Source organism: Bombina bombina, chromosome 4 (assembly GCF_027579735.1).
Source record: "Bombina bombina isolate aBomBom1 chromosome 4, aBomBom1.pri, whole genome shotgun sequence".
Classification (NCBI taxonomy): Eukaryota; Metazoa; Chordata; class Amphibia; order Anura; family Bombinatoridae; genus Bombina; species Bombina bombina.
In genome coordinates this window covers 406923333-406948702 of record NC_069502.1, presented here as the reverse complement: position 1 = coordinate 406948702, position 25370 = coordinate 406923333, and the positions used below count along the sequence as shown (strand labels likewise).

The window sequence follows — 25370 nt, the reverse complement described above, 5'->3', positions numbered from 1 at the left end:
AGGAATCTCTTAATATCCATTGACATGTATATATTTTGTTTTAGTAGACAACCCAAAGTATTGATCTAGGCCCATTTTGGTATATTTCATGCCACCATTTCACAGCCAAATACGATCAAATACAAAAAATCATTCACTTTTTCACAAATTTTTTCACAAACTTTTGGTTAAACAGCTTGTGCAATTATGGCATAAATGGTTGTAAATTCTTCTCTGGGATCCCCTTTGTTCAGAACTAGCAGACATATATGACTTTGGCGTTGCTTTTTGGTAATTAGAAGGCCGCTAAATGCCACTGCGCACCACACTTGTATTATGCCCAGCAGTGAAGGGGTTAATTAGGGAGCATGTAGGGAGCTTTTTGTGGTAGTTTTAGCTTTAGTGTAGTGTAGTAGACAACCCCAAGTATTGATCTAGGCCAATTTTGGTATATTTCATGTCACCATTTCACCGCCAAATGCGATCAAATTAAAAAAAAAGTTACATTTTTCTTAATTTTTGGTTTCTCACTGAAATCATTTACAAACAGCTTGTCCAATTATGGCACACATAGTTGTAAATGCTTCTCTGGGATCCCCTTTGTTCATAAATAGCAGACATATATGACTTTGGCTTTGCTTTTTGGTAATTAGAAGGCTGCTAAATGCCGCTGCGCACCACACGTGTATTATGCCCAGCAGTGCAGGGGTTAATTAGGGAGCTTGTAGGGTTAATTTTAGCTTTAGTTGCGTGTAGTAGACAACCCAAAGTATTGATCTAGGCCCATTTTGGTATATTTCATGCCACCATTTCACCGCCAAATGCGATCAAATAAAAAAAAAAAACGTTCCTTTTTCATAAACTTTAGGTTTCTCACTGAAATTATTTACAAACAGCTTGTGCAATTATGGCACAAATGGTTGTAAATGCTTCTCTGGGATCCCCTTTGTTCAGAAATAGCAGACATATATGGCTTTGGCATTGCTTTTTGGTAATTAGAAGGCCGCTAAATGCTGCTGCACATCACACGTGTATTATGGCTAGCAGTGAAGGGGTTAATTATGTAGCTTGTAGGGAGCTTGCAGGGTTAATTTTAGCTTTAGTGTAGAGCTCAGCCTCCCACCTGAAACATCAGACCCCTTGATCCCTCCCAAACAGCTCTCTTCCCTCCCCCACCCCACAATTGTCCCCGCCATCTTAAGTACTGGCAGAAACTCTGCTAGTACTAAAATAAAAGGTATTTGGCCTTTTTTTTTTTTTTTAGCATATTTATATATATATATATGCTGATGTGTAGGATCCCCCCCTAGCCCCCAACTTCACTGATACCCCACCAAACAGCTCTCTAACCCTTCCCCTCTGCCTTAATGGGCGCCATCTTGGGTACTGGCAGGTGTTTAGTAAAAAAATTGTGCTTTTTTTTTAAAAAAAAGCCCTTTTCTGTAGTGTAGCTTCCCCCCCCCCCCCCAGACCAACCCCCGACCCTTTCCAGATCCCTTAGATGCAATTTTTATTACTTACAAAAAAAAAAATTTTTACTTTTAACTTAATTTTTTTCTGTAGTGTAGCGGTTCCCACCCGCTCCCGCCCCGTGCACGCGCCCGCCCGCCGCCCCCCATTCACGCGTGTGCGCCCCCGTAGGTCCCGCCCACGATCCCGCCCCCCTCCACTCCACAAAGAGCATCGATGGCCGCCCACCCGCCTCCCACGTAAGCTCCCACCCACCAAAGATACCGGCCATTGATGTCCGGTGCAGAGAGGGCCACAGAGTGACTCTCTCTGCATCGGATGGCCAAGGGGGGTTATTGCAGGATGCCTCCATATCGAGGCATCACTACAATAACCGGAAAGCAGCTGGAAGCGAGCAGGATCACTTCCAGCTGCTTTCCATACCAAGGACGTACGCCACACATCCTCGGTCATTAACTGTCTTTTTTTTGAGGACGTATGGCGTACGTCCTTGGTCGTTAAGGGGTTAAAGTTACTGGGTGTTAGGGTTAGACTTAGGGTTAGGTTTAGGGGTTAATAACTTTAGTATAGTGGCGGCGGCAGATTAGGGCTTAATAAGTGTAGGTAGGTAGCGAAGACATCGGGGGCGGCAGATTAGGGGTTAATAAGTATAATGTAGGTGTCGGAGATGTCGGGGGTGGCAGATTAGGGGTGTTTAGACTCTGTGTTTATGTTAGGGTGTTAGGTGTAAACATACATTTTTTTTCCCCATAGGAATCAATGGGGGTTGCGTTACGGAGCTTTACGCTCCTTTATTGCAGGTGTTAGGCTTTTTTTCAGCCAGCTCACCCCATTGATGTCTATGGGGAAATCGTGCACGAGCACGTAAAACCAGCTCAAAGCAGTGCTGGTATTTGAGTGCGGTATGGAGCTCAAATTTTGCTCAACGCTGCAATATTTGCTGCTAACGCCGTGTTTTTGCAAACCTGTAATAACAGCGCTATAGGGAGGTGAGCAGTGGCAATAACTTGCAAGTTAGTACCGAGCCGCTCATAATGCAAAACTCGTAATCTAGCCGTATGATTTTAGACAAACTAAGTTAAAGAGACAAAAAAAATTAGTTGCAAATCTTATTAGAAGTATTTGTGTTTTAAAAAATGGAACAGAGATAAATGTGGCTAGATGAAGTAGAATATCATACTGCTCCAAAAAAGCAGAGGTGAGGTGATTTTTTTTTACATCACATTTGGAGCATGATTTATTTATCAACAAATTCCGAATGGGCAATTTATCACTATCTCATAATCCAGGGAAATACGGATTAGAGAGTAGTATTTCTTTTTTTGCACACACATTATTTAGAAATGTACATGAATCCTGGACTTCAGATTACGAGTAAAGCGCTATAATTTGCCCACAAGCAATATCGGGTTTTCGTGTTAGTTTGTGCTCATATTACAATTTAAAAGTAAATGTAAACGTGTGAGAGCAATCGCGGATTACACTATAGTGATTACCGTGGCCTCAGCGCTCTAGTTAACGGTTTCACAAAACTAAAAAGTGTAAAAAAAAAACAAACATTGAAAAAAAATTCATACAGAAGTTGTAAAGGCTCAAAGATATGAGGTCTCAGGTGTTGGGAAAAAGAAAAGGCTGCAAAGGGCTTCAACATTTGACCAAATACATGTGCATATGTGTATTTAGAAACAAAACCGGAGAGGAACCGCTGTGTTTAAAAAGTCAATGTTTATTTCACAAAAGTTAAAATTGGGAAGCATCCCAACCATGTGGACGAATAGGAGTCTGAGCCGCATTGTGGTTAACACTGTGATTGGAGTTAACGGGTCCTGGACTACTGAAGATATTGATGTATATATTGAGGCTATAACCTGCCAGCATTGTGCCAACCTTTCTCATTTATTCTGCAATATGTATTTAGAGACATATATATATATATATATATAAGTGCATTGGAGCCCTTTGTAGTCAAGCAGATGTAAAAACATGTAAAAGCATATATCTGCAATATGATAATATGATAAATGTTTTAACTATGTATTTCAACTATATATCTAAATACACACACACACACACATTATATATATATATATATATATATATATATATATATATATATATATATATATATACATACACACACCATCAGAAGAACATTGGAATGTGAAAATGTGATCAGGTTTGTGCGTGAGTAAGGATGTTAGTTTCCCCCCCCCCCCCCCCATACACACACACTTTTCGCACTCCATTGAAGTCTACAGGGGAATACATTAACGCGGTTGTGATATTCTAAGTTTGGCCTTTTGCGTGCATCGTATTAGCACTTTCCATGCAAAGTGTTTTACTTTCAACTAAAAATATGCGTCGGGTAGATTACTTCTAGCGGAGTTAGCACACTAACGTGAGGGATAAATAGTGCTCCATTCGTAATCTAGCCCTACATAGTGCTCCATTCGTAATCTAGCCCTATTTTAATGCTTCTATAGAAACCAGTAGAAGTACATTTGCAATCACCATTCGGTTACTGATAATTCATGCTATAATTTGCTAACATGCTATAATTTAATATTGATAATCAAATTGTCCACTTAATTTCCCAGACTCATTAAAGAAAAGCATACCCTGTATGGCCCAGCATTGTGGCATGATGCAACGGTCCCCTTCCTTTGATATCCCTGTTATTTACATTGGCTCCATTTTGAAGCAGGAACTCACAGGTCATTAGAGAGCCCTAAGTGAGATACAATACAAGTTCAATAAGGCAGCACATAACAGAAAAGAGATTCAACCAAAGGAGCATCTGCTGCCTTTTGTAAGGCCAAAGAGTTATATATCTGGTATAGTGAAAGGAAAATATTACAGCATTTATTTTCTCATTAAAATAGGTCCAATAATTGTGGCTCATTCAAGTGATTTCAAAATCAGAAACATAGTTCAGGTTTAATAACTAATTATATGAATTATAAATATTCCTGTAAGAGAAATGCATTTACATAAAAAAAAACATTTAAATATTTACTGATAGATGGGCAAGATTCTGTAATGTTCGTTGGATATTTCCTTATCAAAAAATATATATAGTTGTGTTCACACTACTAATTTGAAGGTATATAAAGGTGCTAGAAGTCATCTAATATCAATGTTAATTAAATAAAAAGAAAGCAACAACCTGTATGTATAAGGTTATTAAAGAATGACAAGGCTGCACTCAAATACCGTAAAGAAAAATGGTTTATTGAACTCTCTCCACAAGTGTCCACGACACCCTGATACCTGATTAAGACAAAGTGCTAAGAAAACACCAATCAAACACACATATATACAAAAATAGAACAAATATTACCAGGCCTGGGGAGATATAAACAGATTAAGCATAAAAGTATAGTGAGCACCTGAGTGACAAAACACGCTCACAGAATATTACCTCTTATATGCATAAAAGAAAATACACAAAGTAGCAGACAAATATACAATGCTTAGCAGCAAATTATGATATATCAACAGTCCATGTGGAGCACTTAGTATATTATACACGCTCCAACAATGTCCATAGGGACTGTAGCAGCCCACTGCAATTGTGTAAACTCACTCACAGGCAAAGATAGCAAGCTGTATTATAGAAGCCTCACCACATCTAGCGGTATTGATCCTGTGTGGCCTTTTTGTTGCGAACCTCCAACTGGATACAAACAGCCCAACAAGCTGAACTGCAACGAATGCAGCAATTGAAAGCAGCTGAACTCCTTGGTATAGATCAGATCCAGTAGTACGATTCCTTTCTCACACAGGAGCAGACAAAGCTTCTTGGGCTAAGCACCCACGCTTGCAATCTTGAATTCTCTTAGAAGTGAGTAAGTTATCTCCACCATAAGCCTTGAAGTGATACTTGTTTCAAAAATTGCTGGTACAAGGAACGTCAGACATGACGCGTTTCGCTCCTCCCCTTTGTGGGCTAACCTTAGGGCTTTGTCATATGCACATTGTTGTTTAATCCGGCCTTTTATAGCACCTGATAATTGATTAATTTACATGTTCCTCCTTTTTCATTAAAGGGACCATCAGCAATATGATCTTTTAAAGGAAATTGCCTTCAATACATATACAATAACAATAGAAGTTATCTTAGTAAACTGTGCATATGTAATTTGCATGTTAATAGCTCAAAAATGAATATTTTGGAAAATGGAAACATTAGGAGGGAGATACAGGAACAACAGAGGCACATGAATGCTAACGAGGAATCAGAGGACCTAAGGTCCATCCTTGGAACACAACCTAAGGAATGTTTCTGACACCCTTAGAGTTCTCAATCTGTATTCCTTTCCCCTCTCTACCTCCCAAGTCACACTGCTAAGCAAAGGTCTGTCTTTTTGCCCCTCAGCTGGCCTGGATAAATTTGAATTCATAAAAGATTTGAACCCTTTCGCTAAGAAGTTGGTTCTTAAAAAAGTTATGAATAGAAGGGCTTATCCAGGCTTGATGACTTAATGTCACTATTAGAGGATTAGGATGAGGACCCTAGTGGCCCACATCACCCAAAGATGTCGTGTTTTAAACCACCATCAAAATATATGCCCCCCTCTCATCCGCACCAGATATACAGAGTTTTGTGAGATGCGTAGAAAGAGAGCTTGGGGAGCTAAAACTTTATGGGGTAGTAAACGACAATTTAAAGGGACACTCAAGACAAAATTAAACTTCATGATTAAGATACAGCATGCAATGTTAAACAACTTTCCAATTTACTTCCATTAACAAAATGTGCACAGTCTTTTTATATTTACACTTTTGAGTCACCAGCGCCTACTGAGCATGTGCAAGAATTCACAGCATATACGTATATGCATTTGTGATTGGCTGATGACTGTCACATGAAACAGGAGTGGAAATAGACATAACTTTGCAATTTATTTAACAAAAATCTACTACTCATTTGAAGTTCAGACTAAGTGCTATTGCATTGTCTTCTTATCATGCATTTGCTGATTATGCAAATCTACAGTGTTGACTGGTCCTTTAAGTCGAAGTGAACACAAATCTCTTTATGAGTTGCTTAATCAAAATGACAATTTTTAAATCCTCTGATAAGGGTGGTAATCTTGTCATCATGAACGACAGGGATTATCTAGCTGAAGTTCATAGGCAGTTACTTAATACAGCACAGTATGAGGTGACTAACAGATCTGCCTTTGACGTATCTTGCAATGAACTATTGTTTACAATCAATGATGCATTGAGACAAGGATTGATAACAAGGAAAGAGCATGCATTCATGTTCAAGAAGTCCCTTTAATGAAAAAGGAGGAACATGTAAATTAATCAATTATCAGGTGCTATAAAAGGCCGGATTAAACAACAATGTGCATCTGACGAAGCCCTAAGGTTAGCCCACAAAGGGGAGGGGCGAAACGCGTCATGTCTTACGTTCCTTGTACCGGCAATTTTTGAAACAAGTATCACTTCAAGGCTTATGGTGGAGATCACTTACTCACTTCTAAGAGAATTCAAGATTGCAAGCGTGGGTGCTTAGCCCAAGAAGCTTTGTCTGCTCCTGTGTGAAAGGAATCGTACTACTGGATCTGATCTATACCAAGGAGTTCAGCTGCTTTCAATTGCTGCATTTGTTGCAGTTCAGCTTTATGTTGGGCTGTTTGTATCCAGTTGGAGATTCGCAACAAAAAGGCCACACAGGATCAATACCGCTAGATGTGGTGAGGCTTCTATAATACAGCTTGCTATCTTTGCCTGTGAGTGAGTTTACACAATTGCAGTGGGCTGCTACGGTCCCTATGGACATTGTTGGAGTGTGTATAATACACTAAGTGCTCCACATGGTCTGTTCATATATCATAATTTGCTGCTAAGCATTGTATGTTAGTCTGCTACTTTGTGTATTTTCTTTTATGCATATAAGAGGTAATATTCTGTGAGCGTGTTTTGTCACTCAGGTGCTCACTATACTTTTATGCTTAATCTGTTTATATCTCCCCAGGCCTGGTAATATTTGTTCTATTTTTGTATATATGTGTGTTTGGTTGGTGTTTTCTTAACATTTTGTCTTAATCAGGTATCAGGGTGTCGTGGACACTTGTGGAGAGAGTTCCATAAACCATTTTTCTTTACGGTATTCAAGTGCAGCCTTGTCATTCTTTAATAACCTTATACATACAGGTTGTTGCTTTATTTTTATTTAACATATTTCCTTATCAGACCAATCCTAGCCAATAGTCTTCTTGTCCCAGCATCAAGTGGAAAGATAAGGAAAAATCTCAGAACTAGATTTAAAGGATTGAGGAAATGAGGTAGGACAGGAACAGCAAACAGTCCGACAAATACTCTGAACAACAAAAAGATATGAAGGAGAAGGTCACAGAGCCGAGCAGAGGTCAGAAGTAGTGCTATGCTCCAGAGAAACACAAAGGGCTAAGCAGATGAATGGTCACAAGGCAGAGAAGGGTTCAGTAACAGGCAGGCAGTCCAAAGTTTCTGAGTATCAAAGGGTTAAGCAAAGGAATGGTCACAAAGCAGAGCAGGGTTCAGTAAAAGGCAGACAGTCCAAAATTAAACACTTGAGAAAGAAACTATTGAGCACCCAGGAGTACACTAAGGTAAACCTATACTTGGGCAAGGAAGATAAGAAAGCGGTGCTTCAAATAAGCGCAGGTTCATGCCAGGGAGGCCCATGTGCGCATAATGAGAAGAGTGGCACTCGCAGCGCACGGCAATGACTTCACCACCGTGCGGCGCACAACCCCATGCGGCCATGATAACGGCCGGAGGAGCGGAGGCAGCACCTCCGTGACAGATTCAGGGCATTTTTAAAATCCTCAAGTATAGACACCCTCAGGTTTTGCAATTTCTTGCACTGTATATGTATCAACATTTAAATTTTACACACCCTCACAAAATTGCAGGTTTTCAGAATGTAACAGCTAAAACCAAGAGACAATTTATATCAGTCCTTTTTTTCACCCTATATTAATTCTGCTACAAACATCCTTACTTCTTTCATACTTACCTGAAAAATAAATGGATAGTTTCCTTTATAAAATAATTGAAACAAGTTAAAGGGACGGTCAACACTAAAATTGTTATTGTTTAAAAAGTTAGATAACGCCTTTACTACCCATTCCCCAGCTATGCACAACCAACATTGTTTTATTAATATACTTTATAACATTTAAACTTCTAAATGTGTGCCTGTTTCTAAGCCACTATAGACAGCCTCTTAACCACGTGCTTTTTTATTTGCTTTTCACAACATGAGACTGCTAGTTCATGTGGGCCATATAGATAACATTGTGCTCACGCCCATGGGTTCTGCACAACACAGCTTAAAGTGAAGGTAATGTTTGATGAATCAGTGCCTGGTTTTTAATAATCCTATTAAAAACAGAGGCACTTTAATTCATCAAACTTTTTTTTTTACATTTCACTTATTTTGTTCGAAAACTTACCCTTTAATCCTGACAGCCGCTGCAGTGCTTCCTCCGCCCATTGCAAGCCCTCTTCACTGGTCCAAAATGACGAATCAGGCTTCCTCCGATCACGGCGTTGCCTCAGGCAATGATTCCCCTGGGGGGAAAGCCATGATTGGAGGAAGCCGGATTCGTCATTTCTGATGTATGAAGAGGCTTCCGATGGCCGGGGAATCGCTGGAGCAGCTGTCAGGATTAAAAGGTAAGTATTTGAACTAAACAAGTGAAATGTAAAGTTTGTTGAATTAAAGTGCCCCTGTTTTTAAATAGGATTATTAAAAACCGGGCACTGATTCCTCAAACATTACCTTTACTTTAAATGCAAGTCAATAGATAAGAACTAAAAAGTCATGTGTTTAAACGTAAATTAATAAAACAGTGTTGGTTATGCAAAACTGGGTAATGGGTTATAAAGGGATAATCTATCTTTTTAAACAATAATAATTTTGGGAGTTGACTGTCCCTTTAAAACCAGTTATTTTACTGGAGCTTTTGAAAAATGATTCCACAAAAATGTCCATTATATATTTTATTCCAACACAGAGTTTTATGTTAAAATATTTTTTTATTATGCAAAGTACATCACATCCCAACACAGAGTTTTAAAGGAACATTAAACCCAATTTTATTCTTTCATGATTCAGCAAGAGAATACAATTTTAAACAACATTCCAATTTACTTCTATTATTTAATTTTATTCATTCTTTAGAAATCCTTTGTTGAAGAAATAGCAATGCACACGGGTGAGCCAATCACACAAGGCATCTATGTGCAGCCACTAATCACCATCTTCTGAGCCTATCTAGATATACTTTTCGGCAAAGATTATCAAGAGAATGAAGCAAATTAGATAATAGAAGTAAATTAGAAAGTTTAAAATTGCGTGCTCTTTCTAAATCATGAAAGAAAAAATGTGGGTTTTAGCCCCTTTAAATATGTAGTTACTGAATAAAATATTTATGCATAAAACACACACATCCAAGGCACAATCTAACACATCTGGTAGATCTAGTTATACTTCATACCCCATGTACAGCTTGTATTAGTGGTGTGGAGTTGCTCTCTTTTGTATTGACCCAGTTGACTTCTGCACCATGAGCTAACGCTTCTGCCATGGCTGGAAGATTACATTTGTATGCTGCCTGGTATAACTGTGGCCCAGGAAGTAGCTTATTTACATTCTTCTCTTCCTGGAACACTGAATCCCGTTTATCTTTCCTGTCACCATCTGAAATACATGAGTAGTCAAGCATTATACACCATTATTTAAGACAATTATTAGTATGTGCTGGATGTACAAATAAGACAATACTAACCAGGATCGTATAGACTGTTTGAAGACACTGTGGCCGCTAGCAATTCTCTGCTGCCCTCAGCACTGAACTGAATACCACTATCATTGCTTTTCACTGGGAAAATGAGAGAAAAAACAGAACTGTTAATATGTCCTGGGTTGTGATCTCAATGGACAGCTAAAATATTTAGTTTTTCATGCAATTGCCGAAACTGAGTGAAATGTTGCCATCAAATTAAAGTTGCAGGTTTATGGAAGAATCTCTTGCTAGCCAATGGTGAGGTGTGTTCTTCCAAACAATAATAGGTTTGACGCTATACAAAATATTTATGGATACTGGCAACATGCACAAACAGCACCCTAACAAATGCAGCACACACTTTTACATGGGCCAACTAAAGCAGCACAGAAGCGCTGTATGGCTGTAGTAAAGAGGGAACAAACTTTATAGGTCAACATTGAGATGCTGTAATTTAATGATCAACGACATCAGATAACTTCTAAGAATCCCTGCTGTATATGAACTCTGTTGTCAAACCGATAAATCCTTAAGAATATATTTTATTGTTTTAATGGTGGACAGTGACACACCCCTCCAGCATAAAATATGTTTTTTGTTTACTTATTTTAGTAAAGGAACACCAATTTTACTAAAAGCAAAAAAACTCTGTTATGCGTTTAACTCTGCAAAGAAATTAAAGTACCGCTCAGGTGCTGCAGAGAAATGCTGCTGACCCAATCAGTGGTACTTTAAAGGGACATTCCAGACAAAATTGCAATGCACATGGATCCATTTTCAGTTTTGAATAAAAGCATTTTTGCAGTATACATGCATTAGCAAAAATGCTTCTAGTAAAAGCAATAGCTTTTTCAAAAGTGTATCCAAGTATGCATCTAATGCATGAACATATTAACAACAAAACACTTGCTTAGAGTCTGGTAATGACTATGTGTTAATTGCTAACATGATATAAGCCCCACTTGTGCTCTGAGCAGCTGCAGTATTTCACCTCTTAATGACTACCATAGTACAGGTAGGTATCAAACCCTCTTATCTGACTTGTTTATTTTTTACAAAAATTGACAAGACCATGCTATATCTGCATGCCTCTGGAAGTCTGCGCTAGGAAACCCCTTAAAGGCCATGCGACGTACAGAGTACATTGGTCATTAAGGGGTTAAATGCACTGAGAATATCTAGCTACGCTTCACATGCATCTGCAGAAAAAATGTTAACACTAAAACAGCAATAACTTTTACTAGAAGCATTTTTGCCAGTACATGTATATTGCAAATGTTTCTACTAAGATGTAATTAATCTACGTGCATTTAAATTTTGACTGGAATGACCCTTTAACTTTGTAGAAGGTTAAAAACATAGCATAATTACCCTTTAAATTGTGCCTCTTTCATGTGGATGTCCTTTAAATTGTACACTTTTATTAAACAGCCCAGAAGGAGGAACTTGTAGGAAACGTGATACAAATGGCTTTCCATTTATTTTGTTTGCTTAAAGGGACATCAAATCCAAAATTTTTCTTTCATGATTTAGGTAGAACATATAATTTTAAACAACTTTCCAGTTTACTTCTATTATCAAATTTCCTTAATTCTGTTGGTATCATTTGTTGTACTGAACACATGGGTGAGCCAATGACAATCAGTAGGTACAGTGGGGCAAAAAAAGTATTTAGTCAGCCACCAATTGTGCAAGTTCTCCCACTTAAGAAGATGAGAGAGGCCTGTCATTTTCATCATAGGTATACCTCAACTATGAGAGACAAAATGTGGAAACAAATCCAGACAATCACATTGTCTGATTTGGAAAGAATTTATATGCAAATTATGGTGGAAAATAAGTGTTTGGTCACCTACAAACAAGCAAGATTTCTGGCTCTCACAGACCTGTATCTTCTTCTTTAAGAGGCTCCTCTGTCCTCCACTCATTTACCTGTATTAATGGCACCTGTTTGAACTTGTTATCAGTATAAAAGACACCTGTCCACAACCTCAAACAGTCACACTCCAAATTCCACTATGGTGAAGACCAAAGAGCCGTCGAAGGACACCAGAAACAAAATTGTAGACCTGCACCAGGCTGGGAAGACTAAATCTGCAATAGGCAAGCAGCTTGGTGCTGCAATAATTAGAAAATGGAAGACATACAAGACCACTGATAATCTCCCTTGATCTGGGGCTCCACGCAAGATCTCACCCCGTGGGGTCAAAATGATCACAAGAACGGTGAGCAAACATCCCAGAACCACACGGGGGGACCTAGTGAATGTCCTGCAGAGAGCTGGGACCAACGTAACAAAGGCTACCATCAGTAACACACTACGCCGCCAGGGACTCAGATCCTGCAGTGCCAGACGTGTCCCCCTGCTTAAGCCGGTACATGTCCGGGCCCGTCTGAAGTATGCTAGAGAGCATTTGGATGATCCAGAAGCTGATTGGGAGAATGTCATATGGTCAGATGAAACCAAACTAGAACTGTTTGGTAGAAACACAACTCGTCGTGTTTGGAGGAGAGAGAATGCTGATTTGCAACCAAAAAACACCATACCTAATGTGAAGCATGGGGGTGACAACATCATGCTTTGGGGCTGTTTCTCTGCAAAGGGAACAGGATGACTGATCCGTGTATATGAAAGAATGAATGGGGCCATGTATCGTGAGATTTTGAGTGCAAACCTCTTTCCATCAGCAAGGACATTGAAGATGAAACGTGGCTGGGTCTTTCAGCATGACAATGATCCCAAACACACCGAAGGAGTGGCTTCGTAAGAAGCATTTCAAGGTCCTGGAGTGGCCTAGCCAGTCTCCAGATCTCAACCCCATAGAAAACCTTTGGAGGGAGTTGAAAGTCCATGTTGCCCAGCGACAGCCCCAAAACATCACTGCTCTAGAGGAGATCTGCATGCAGGAATGGGCCAACATACCAGCAACAGTGTGTGACAACCTTGTGAAGACTTACAGAAAACGTTTGACCTCTGTCATTGCCAACAAAGGATATATAACAAAGTATTGAGATAAAAAAATTTATATTGACCAAATACTTATTTTCCACCATAATTTGCAAATAAATTCTTTCCAAATCAGACAATGTGATTGTCTGGATTTGTTTCCACATTTTGTCTCTCATAGTTGAGGTATACCTATGATGAAAATTACAGGCCTCTCTCATCTTCTTAAGTGGGAGAACTTGCACAATTGTTGGCTGACTAAATACTTTTTTGCCACACTGTATATGCAGCCACTAATCACCAGCTAGAACCTAGGTTCTTTGCTGCTCCTGAGCTTTTCTAAATAAACCTTTCAGCAAAGAATAACAAGAGAATAAAGCAAATTAGATAATAGAAGTAATTTGGAAAGTGGGTTATAATTGTATGCTCTGTTTAAATCATGAGTGTCTAATTATTGTCCCTTGGCTTTTATTAAATGCAAGAACTACATGTACAATAACATAATAATGCATTTTAGAAAGTGAGTTTTATATTATCAAGTAGTACTTTGGATAAGGGGGAGAAAATGTGTATAGTATGATTAAAAATACTTGTACAATATTGTATAAATACTATGAGATTCAATACATTGTATAATAATACTTTTATGAGAAATGTAAATTACTGAGCATCATACATTTTAAACCTATACAATCACTGTATAGTAGTTTAAAGGATATGCTACACCAACACTAAGTGTACTACAGCAGAGCTTGATAAACCCAATGGGGTCCATTTATGAAGCAGCGGATGATGCTTCGGGAGACCATTGTTTGAAACGGCAGTTAAGAGGCAGGAGGGTCATCAGACCGTTGCTCCTTAACCTGTCCGCCACCATCAAAATCATCCCGATCAAATCTGATTGGGATGATTGACAGCCCCTAATAGCGGCCGATAAGCCGCCAGAGAGCAGTGGGCGGCATTGCACAAGCATTTCACTAGAAATACTTGAGCAATGATAAATGCCGACAGCGAATGTCTGCATTTAGCGATGTCAAGCAAACATGATTCGTTATATCGAATCATGTCCATTCGACATTTAGTAAATTTACCCCAATGTGCCAGAGAGCCCATGGTCCCTTTCAAAATGAGCCAGTTCTAGGCTGCTGCCCAGAAGGATTAACTTCCTAGCATGCAAAAAGCCTATTTATCAAATGGTGATTGCATTTGCACAGCCCCCTACTGATCTCGCCAGGCATTACATGTTGCTTACGATGCAAGTGTAGCTGATCAAAGGCAATAAGAGCCACAGAGGCTGAATGATATGCCATTTGCAACTGTGCCTGGCCCGTACCTCTATAGCTCTTTCAGATGTTAGTGCATAGCAGAAGCACAATCTGTGCGCTTCCATTTCCCACCTACATATCGCTGCTTGAGATGTGATATGTGCAGGTGGCAGCTATTTAAAGATAGATGGGCTGGCTGTGCCCTAACATTCACATACTCTAGATACTGCTGTCCTGGGTGAGTTGTGGGTTTGAGAAACCAGGGTGGATAAAAAAAAATAATCATATTTAATGGGATTGTTTTAATCACAAAATAATACTTTTGGGTTTCAGATAGAGCACACAATTTTTAGATTTCAGATTTACTTCTATTATCACATTTACTTCAATCTCTTGGTATCCTTTGTTGAAGAACAATGTTCTACTGGGGCCTAGCTGAAAGCATTAGATTAGCAGCTAGCTCACAGTAGTGCATTGCTTCTGAGCCTACCTATGCAGGCTTTTCAACAATGGATATCAAGACAACAAAGCAAATTAGATAAGAGAAGTAAAATATAAAATTGTTAAAAGTTGTATGTTCTTTCGGAATCATGAAAGTTTAATTTTGAGTTTACTGTCCCTTTAATGCCGGTGCTCTCCTGCAAATCTATGTACACAGAATCAAGAAACTCACTGAATAGAAGGTTGTTTGGAGTTGAATAGATCTGCACAAGGACCTAAGTATGAGGGAGGGGCAAGCATTAAAAATTAAATATATTATTGATTTAGTTATATAAAACAATTTAAATTATTACAGTATTAAGTACAGCTAAAAAGTTGAATTATTAACCCTTAAACTGGAGACAGTTCATATTTCCTTTATTGTGATTATAATTATTATCGGTTATTTGTAGAGCGCCAACAGATTCAGCGCTGTGCATTATTATAAAGTAATTCACAGTAATTTTGTGAACCATAAATTTTATACTTGCTTGGTTTATTAATATTTTAAAAGTGTAACCTTTTCCCCCTTCATAATATCAGGCTACATACTGTATATATGATATCAGGCTACATACTGTATATATAATATCAGGCTACATACTGTATATATAATATCAGGCTACATACTGTATATATGATATCAGGCTACATACTGTATATATAATATCAGGCTACATACTGTATATATAATATCAGGCTACATACTGTATATATGATATCAGGCTACATACTGTATATATAATATCAGGCTACATACTGTATATATAATATCAGGCTACATACTGTATATATAATATCAGGCTACATACTGTATATATGATATCAGGCTACATACTGTATATATAATATCAGGCTACATACTGTATATATAATATCAGGCTACATACTGTATATATAATATCAGGCTACATACTGTATATATAATATCAGGCTACATACTGTATATATGATATCAGGCTACATACTGTATATATAATATCAGGCTATTTGGAGTAGAGTTCCCGTTTTTATACATAATACAGACATTTTAATATATTTAGGTCACACAACTGTGTATACATTTTCTCAGCCTTCTTGCCTGAAAGTTAAAAGCACTTTCTCTCAGGATCATGGTGTCTGAAACCATACCAGGGGGTTAAAAGCAATGTATCTCAAACTTTTTAGACAGCTGATATAATACTCATTATTAGTTATCATATTATTCCCTAGTAGCATATACAGTTATAATTAAGTTTAATAACACCTGGTTTTCCATTAATCAACAACTTTATAAGACTAGATCATGATCCAGACGAATGCAAAGGCAGTTTAGTTGTAATAGTGTTTTTAGCACTCACTAAAATGTGAATCTATTGGTATTACATAAAGGAACCCCACACAAGGCAATGATTGTATTTATTGTTTGCCATTTAAGATACAAGTCTATTGCAAGACTAAAGTGGCAGTAAACATTACATATTAGGACAGCATGTAAAGTCCTTGGTAATTCATTCTTCTATAGTGAATCGTGCTACTGCAATAAAACCATTTTAAAATAATTTTTAATAAAATGAATCCTAAACATTGCTGCATATATTTTTCCCATTTTCCCACCCCCATGGCCGTCCCGTCTACTTCCTTAACATCCTCCAGGGTTGGACAGCTGTCTTTCCCTTCCCCTTCTGCACAAGTACCCCTATTGATATCGGTTTTTTTTAATTGTCTCTCTATTGTAAGGCTTTAGTGAGCATCTGCTGGTAAAACTGCAGCTTGCCTATTTAACTCCTATGGTGCAACTGATCTGGGCAAAGAATTATTGAGGCTTCCAAACAGAAGATTTATATAAAAAGTTTAATATCGGCTTTTATACATTTCAAAGTGATGTAACTTTGTAAAAAAAAGTGTTATACTTGATGCTGGTTGCATAGAAGATTAGTCATTTTTAATGTTTCCTGTCCCTTTGTAATATTACCAAAGCTAGTAGAGGGTTCTCCTTCACAACTTTACAATAGATAAAGCCAGGGGAAATGAATAACATTTTCAATGGTAAAAAAAAACAAAAAAAACACTTCTATATTGAAAAATATAGTAAGTAATCCTGGACACTGCTCAGGGGCTATTGAATTTTCCATCTTTACAGAGAATAGACAGACCTTGAACTAGTGTATGAGGGAAATGAAACCGTGGAAGAGGAGAAACTAGACATTTCTTAAGTTTTACTTCTGCATGTAGGCATGATGAAAAGTTATCTGTAACCACTTAGTCCCTGGGCTGTCACGAATGAAAATGTGAGAAACGAGCACAACTCAGATACCACTGCATCTCAAACTGCTGTTCACTTTTGTGCAATATAGCAAGTAATGATAAAAATGTCTGATGAGGTTTGATGTTTAACATGTTCTGTCAGCAGGGCAATGGCATTTAGATAAAGAAATTACACACATAGCTAAAGCACAAAAAAAGCATGAAATGTGCATTCAAGTGGAATACATCAACAGAAAAAGAAGAGCAATACGTAAACATGAGTAACAGGTCCCCAAATGGTAAGATGCCAGCCACCTACAAGAAAAGCAAACTTTGCACACTCTAAAAGAGATGTTACTTACTGCTACGCAGTTTTGAAGAGGTATCAAAGTAGGAGAAGAGTGAGTCTAGCTCATCAGGACAGAACAGAGACTCCCGCCTTGCCTCATCGCTGCTAACAGTAACCGCTGGGGACATGCAAGTTAGCAAAGCATAAAGCAGGCAGTAAGAGAGGGCAGAGTGGCAAGATAAACCAGAACGTTATCTAGTGGAAAAGAGTTTGTCACTGTCAAAGGTTAGAGTTCTATATAAAACTACAGGAACTCAAAAGGTTAGAGTTCTATATAAAACTACAGGAACTCAAAAAGGTTAGAGTTCTATATAAAACTACAGGAACTCAAAAAGGTTAGAGTTCTATATAAAACTACAGGAAGAGTTTCTAAAGGATAGGGTATGTTCCTTGGAAGAAAGAATCATATATACAGTCGTATGCAAAAGTTTAGGCACCCCCGACAATTTCCATGATTTTCATTTATAAATAATTGTGTGTTTTGATCAGCATTTTCATTTTGATCTATCAAATAACTGAAGGACACAGTAATATTTCAGTACTGAAATGAGGTTTATTGGATTAACAGAAAATGTGCAATATGCATCAAAACGAAATTAGACAGGTGCATACATTTGGGCACCCCAGCAGAAATATTGCACCAATATTTAGTAGAGCCTCCTGTGATGGATACCCCCGGCTACCCCGACTGGGTAGCTCCGCCAAAGGGGTCCTGCTTCCTCCCTGCCGACTGCAGCTATGTAGCTGGCAAGTGACCACAGCCTGTAGCCTTCCCTGATGCCCGACAGCATCAGTACCCAGGGTCCCACCCTGTTGCAGAATCCAGCTACCCAGACTGGGTAGCTCTGCCTGAGGATCCTTTCTCTGCCTGAAACAGGCTGCTATGTAGCCCAGGAAAGTGATTTTAGCTGGAGTCCACCCAAATAACTATACAGACTAGCATTCAGGTGAAAATAGAACTGATTTTATTGAAAACACACACTCCTTTTATACAGACAGCTCATCTTGATAAGAACAGAAGACAATGCCACAGTTTTCTCGCCATTCCCACCACTCCAGACAGCCCGGCACCTCCATAGGAGACACAGTCTCACATAATCCCAATACCTAGGGGTGGTGGTATCGGGGTGATCCCAGTGGAGCGGCGGCACTTCCAGGGTGTCATTTTAAAGCTCTCGATCCCCAGATACCACAGCCCAAAAATCAGCATGATTTGTTACTGGTGACCGGAGTTAAAGTCCGTTGAAGTTATGGAGTTAGGGGTGTCCAAAACCCCCAGTTCCCAAAGGAGCTCCCCTCTGATAATTGCCACAGCTCTTGTCCTCCCTAGGGGCTTCCAATCCCAAAAGAGCGGAGCTCTGGGGCAAAGGGCTGCTGGAGCGACCAGGGGTAAAGTTAGCGGGTGTCCTGCTGTCCTCTGGCCGACCGGTAGTTCCAGGAGCCCGGCCAGCCTGAGAGGAGTTAGGCAGGTGTCCGTTGTGATTCGGCCGACCGGGAGTTCCAGGAGCCTGGCCAGCCTAGGAGGGTTTTCCTGGTCATACACCAGCTCTTCACAAAACAAGCAAACAAAAGCTTCCAGAGATTGTTGTTGCTCTGAGGAGCCCAAAACCACTGAGAAACACAGGGGTGAGGTTGTAGGAGGGGGGTTGGGGGTAGCCTTAGCTGTCTGGTTTCCGTGACACCTCCTTTAGCAGAAATAGACTCTTCCTATAGCCTGTAATGAGTGTCTGGATTCTGGATGAAGGTATTTTGGACCATTCCTCCATGCAAAACATCTCCAGTTCAGTTAGGTTTGATGGTTGCCGAGCATGGACAGCCCGCATCAAATCACCCCACAGATTTTAAATGATATTCAGGTCTGGGGACTGGGATGGCCATTCCAGAACATTGTACTTGTTCCTCTGCAAAAATGCCAGAGTAGATTTTGAGCAGTGTTTTGGGTCATTGTCATGTTGACATATCCAGCCCCGGTGTAAGTTCAACTTTGTGACTGATTCCTCAACATTATTCTCAAGTATTTATTAAGTGGAATCCATGCGACTCAACTTTAACAAGATTCCCAGTACCGGCACTGGCCACACAGCCCCACAGCATAATGAAATATCCACTAAATTTTACTGTGGCTAGCAAGTGTTTGTCTTGGAGTGCTGTGTTCTTTTGCCGCCATGCATAATGCCCCTTGTTATGACCAAATAACTCAATCTTCGTTTCATCAGTCCACAGCACCTTCTTCCAAAATGAAGCTGGTTTGTCCAAATGTGCATTTGCATACCTCAAGCGACTCTGTTTGTGGCGTGTGGGCAGAAAAGGCTTCTTCCGCATCACTCCCCCATACGCTGAATTGTTGAACGATGCACAGTGACACCATCTGCACCAAGATGATGTTGTAGGTCTTTGGAGGTGGTCTGTGGGCTGTTTTTGACCGATCTCACCATCCTTTGCCTTTGCCTCTCCGATATTTTACTTCTGGCCTTAACAAGAACTGTGCCAGTGGTCTTATATTTCCTCACTATGTTCCTCACAGTGGACACTGACAGATTAAATCTCTGCAATAGCTTTTTGTAGCCTTTCCCTAAACCTTAATGTTGAACAATCTTTGTTTTCAGGTCATTTGAGGCCCCCATGTTGCGACTCTTCAGAGGAGAGTCAAAGAGAACAACTTGCAATTGGCCACCTTAAATACCTTTTCTCATGATTGGATGCACCTGTCTATGAAGTTCAAGGCTTAATGGGCTCACCAAACCAATTGTGTGTTCCAATTAATCAGTGCTAGGTAGTTACAGGTATTAAATCAACAAAATGACAAGGGTGCCCAAATTTATGCACCTGTCTAATTTTGTTTTGATGCATATTGCACATTGTCTGTTAATCCAATAAACGTCATTTCACTACTGAAATATTACTGTGTCCTTCAGTTATTTGATAGATCAAAATGAAATTGCTGATCCAAACACCCAATTATTTATAAATGAAAATCATGGAAATTGTCAGGGGTGCCTAAACTTTTGCATACGACTGTATATATTTTTACACAATAATATATATCTCTACACACATATTTTTTAATCTCAATTATGCCAATACCATGCCCTACAGATACAAAATATATTATATGACCTTGATCACATACTTAAAATAATCATCAAACAACAAAATGTATGCTTACCTGATACATTAATTACTATCATGATGGTGAGAGTCCATGAGCCATCACACATGGGAATATCCCCCCCCCCAACCACTAGGAGAAGGCAAAAGACTCCCCAACCCACCAGAGCTTTAAATCTCTCCCACTTTCCATGATCCTCAGTAATACATATAGCCAAGGATAGGGCAAAACAAGTACTGCTATCACGTGAACAAAAAGAAAGGATAAAGCTTGTGAACTCTCACTATCATGAAATAAATGAAATTAATTAATCAGGTAAGCATACAATTTATTTTCTTTCAATAGATGGTGAGTCCATGAACCATCACGTGTGGGAATCAATACCCAAGTGGTGGAGTCCATGAGACCACAGTGAATAGAGGGGGACAAACAGTGAAGGCAGGACAATACTATTTAGGCACTAAGGCAGCAGAACTTCCCTGCCCAAAGCTTCCTCAGAAGAAGCATACACATCACAGTGATTAAACTTAGAAAAAGTGTGGAAAGATGACCAACTAGCTGCCTTACAAATCTGATCAACAGAAGCCTCATTATCAAAGGCTCTAGTGCAATGAACAGTAATGCGCTCAGGGGAGCTTGCCCCACACCCAAATGAGCCTTGTGAATTAAAGCTTTAAGACAGACTGCTAAAGTAACAAGCGTGGCTTTCTGACCTTTGCGAGGCCCAGAAAAATGAAGAAAAAAAGAGAAGAAAGTCTGAAATATTTTGTGACTTCTACATAACATTTGAGAGCTCTTACAACATCCAAAGTATGAGGAAGACGCTATTTAGAATTCTTAGGAGCTGTGCAAAAAGAAGGAACCGCAATTTCCTGATTGATATCTGTAGATACCACCTTAGGAAGAAAAGAAAAGCTGGAGTGAAGAACAGCCTTATCCTGATGAAAAAAAGAAAAGGAGGTTTGCCTGACAAAGCTCAGAGACTCGTCTAGCCAAACAAATAGCTAGAAGTAAAAGAACATTACATGATAAAAGCTGAAGGTCTAAACCATGCATAGTCTTAAAAGGAGGAGTTTAAAGAACCCTCAAAACCAAATAAAGATTCCAAGGAAGAGAAACTGGACAAATAGCTGGTCTGATAAGATCCTGAACAAAGCCTGAAAATCAGGCAGTTTAGCAGTTTTCTTATAAAACAGAACAGAAAGGGTTGACATCTGACCCTTCAGAGTACTGGGGGGGGGGGGGTAATTCCCATGAGTAATAGATTGTGGAAACTCACCACCTGTATGAAAGAAATCTATATATAAAAATGTGGGATTTAAATCTATTTCTGCATTCAGTCCTCTTGGATATATTGTTTTATATTTAAATATCAGTTGTGCTTCTATATACAGTAACTTCCTTTCCATATTTCCACCCTTGAGGTCATTTTTAATCTTACAATATATATCCCAACATTTTAGACCTTTAGGACTTTGTCCATGTACCTCTCTTGAATGTCTAGAAAGTAAATGGTCTAATATAAAACAAATGTATCATATCTCTTACTGCTTGTGTCATTTTGCAAAATACTGCTTTTGACACGGGCATTGGATAATGTATATTGCATTTCTATAACAGCATCTAATCTGTTCATTTATTTTAAATATCTTCCCAGTATGTTATTTATATCTTATCTTTTTTATTACTAAATTTACATTCTGCACAAACCTGACATGAAACCCCCCAAAAAAACTTAATCCTGCTCCCATATACATTTACATATTTTGTTCCTTACCTTTTGGATTAAAATAGCTTGGAGCTAATATGTAATTAAAGTTCCTCGCTTTTTTATATATTACTTCTAGGGAATTTTTTTTATATAACTGTTCAATAATGGGTCGCCCTGTAATATATACCAATGTTTTTTTAGAACCTTATTTATTTCCTTTTTATTTGTGGTTTAATTTGTTATGAATTGGTATCGTTGGTCTATCTATACCTCTTTTTTCCTAAAACAGTCAACCTCTAATGCAACTGCACTACCGGTGAATGCTAAAGCTAAAAACACGAAGGTAACTAGCAGAATTTTAGTGCAGGTGAAGAATAGCATACTGTGCAAAACTCAGAAACAACCTCTGGGCTCGCTAAGCCGAACACACTAAATTTAAATCAACAGTATCCTCTAAAAAACAAACTATTTTGAAAGTGCCCAAAAGTGATATAAACTGCTAGTATAAGGTTATGGTGTATAAATAAATATATATCCCCAGACTTTGTGAAGCATGTGAACATGTTCATACTAACACTAGTGGGCTATGATGGTGCTGGTACTTACCTATCGGCACCTTCTTCCACGGTACTTACCTTAGCTGCAGCAACCTGCTTCCAGTAGACAAACCCATCCTAAGAAGTGCAAGCAAAATGCCAAGGATCTAAGTAAGAGCATCTCAACCCAGTGGATTGGTGGACAAGTCCACATTTGGCCTGGGGAGGGTTTGTGGAACCATAAGGAGCAGCTCCCTGAAGACCAGAGAATTGGTGGACAAGTCCACATTTCATCTAGGAGGCCTGCAACATTTCTTAACTGAGAAAAGACCTTTCACTGCCTGGCTGTAAAAAAACTCCTTGTCTGCCCCTTTTAACGACAGGTTACTGCGATGAGGGTTCAGGCTTCACATCGGTTGAGGACCCCCCTTTAAAACGATGAGTAGATCTTGCACTTCACTTTCACCTCACTCCTCATCAAGGAGGCAAAATAAAATGACTGAGGATCATGGGAAGTGGGAAAGATTTAAAGGTACATTAAAATGCTGTGCACAAGTACAAAAGAATAGTAACTACTTGCTATGTTACTCCATTTCATCCTGTTTCTGCAGCTCCTTACAAATACATTCTCCTGTTTTAATAGCTTAAAGGTGCCAGATGCTTAAGCTCCACCTCTTTGTACTGGGGCTGCCATCTTGAAGCTCAGGTATGCTCACAGCCTGCAAGAGAAGCTGTGCACACTCACAAACTTTTTTAGAGCTGTATAATGTGCTTCAGGTTAGTGTGCATGAAACATAATGCAAGATTTACATTTTTTTCTACACAGTTTTACAGTTACACAAAACTTATTTTTTTTTAAAAAAGCACTTTTATCATGCAACCTAATGTGAAGCACATTATACAGCTGTAAAAATAGGAAATATTACTGATCTATGAGTGTGCACAGCTTCTGTCACAGGCTGTGAGAATACATGAGCTCCAAGATGTCAGCCTCCAGTACAAAGAGGCAGAACTTTAAAATCTGGCACCTTTAAGCTATTAAAACAGGAGAATGGATTTGAAAAGAACAGGATGAAATGCAATAACATGGTGAGTATTAACAATTCTAGGGTAGTTGTGCCCAGCAGTTTAATGTCCCTTTAAAGCTATGGTGTGTTGGAGTTGCCTCCTCCTAGTGGTCAGGAGGGAAATATTCACACACATGATGGGTTGTAAACTCTCACTATCTGATGAAAGAAATGGGTTTCTAATGATCCTATTGCACCTAAGACACATTTATTTGCTACATGAAGCTGATATCCAGATTAAAAAAACTAAACCAAGAATACTTAAACATGTAAGCAACATTTTGTTATAATGGTACATACCTGAGCTTCTGGAAAGTGCAGTTATCGGTTCCTCTGAGGCAGAAGTTTTATCAGATACATTGGGGGTGCTCCTCTGTAAAGATTCTTTTTTTCTTGTGACCAGCTTAGACTCTGAGTATTTATCCACAAACTTTTTTTCAACATACTTTGCTTTGATGTAGGCTTCTATTTCCTGCCTTCCATATAAACAGAAATATGAGCAAACTAATCAGAATACCAAGAAAGAAAAAAGCCCACATGCTAATCCTGCATAAACAATTATAACCTTTATTAGTTTAGATAAGCTAAATCCTACAGCTAATTACAACATTAAAACATAATAATGGGGGAGGGGTGATACCCCCATTCCATTTTGTAAACGCAAAATAAATTGTTAATCAGCTAAAGGAGAAATTAGTTTTGTTTTGTAGCCACTAAAGACTTGTATATTTATATGTCTTTATAAAAGGAAACAATGGGCATCAAAAGAAAAATAAAAAATTTACAAAAGACATGAAAAGGCAACAATTTAATATGCCGCTATCTTATGGTAAAAAACCTGTTTAAAAACGGATATTGAAACTAACAAGAAATGCATGTGCCCCTGTTCACTGCCTGACAACTGGCATAGCTATATGAAAACAAACATAGTTTTATGTGCAGAAATGTCAATAAAAAATGTAATACATTTTAAAATAGCTTCTTTTATATCCAGCAACCAAAAACCTATAATTTAAAGGGACATTAAACACTAAATAAAAGCTAGACAGAACAATGTTTTCAAAGTAAAGATTAGCCTAAGCATAATTAAGCAGATGTAAAATTTTAAAAATTATACCTTTTTTTTTATTTAAATATTGTAAAAAAATAAAATAAGTGTAAGGTTTTAGTGACCCTACAGAAATGGGTGCAGCCACAGTGGGTATAGTTGAGGGCCCCATCATCTATGTACTTTTATTCCTAGCTTTATTATATATATATATATATATATATATATATATATATAAAAGCAAAGTCCTGTGTAGGAATGCACACCGTATCTAAATAGCATCTGCCAGGGTGCAATGTCAGAGTATTTACTATGCAAAAAAGGCAGCACTCACTGGTCTTATCATATAAAAAGTAACTTTTAATAATACAAAAAAATTTAAAAAATATTGGGA

General features: G+C 38.5%; 1 protein-coding gene across 3 annotated transcripts in view; it reads right to left on the bottom strand.

Annotated features, from left to right (window-relative positions):
* Positions 1-25370, bottom strand: part of ACAP2 (ArfGAP with coiled-coil, ankyrin repeat and PH domains 2) — a 379535-nt gene that overhangs the window by 42038 nt on the left and 312127 nt on the right. For all 3 annotated transcript variants that reach the window (XM_053710199.1, XM_053710201.1, XM_053710202.1), the window contains 4 exons: positions 24229-24404; positions 10242-10334; positions 9951-10153; positions 4068-4177 (listed from right to left, as the gene is read on the bottom strand). In XM_053710199.1, the coding sequence (XP_053566174.1) occupies positions 4068-4177; positions 9951-10153; positions 10242-10334; positions 24229-24404 (582 nt within the window). The remainder of the gene's footprint in view (positions 1-4067; positions 4178-9950; positions 10154-10241; positions 10335-24228; positions 24405-25370) is intronic.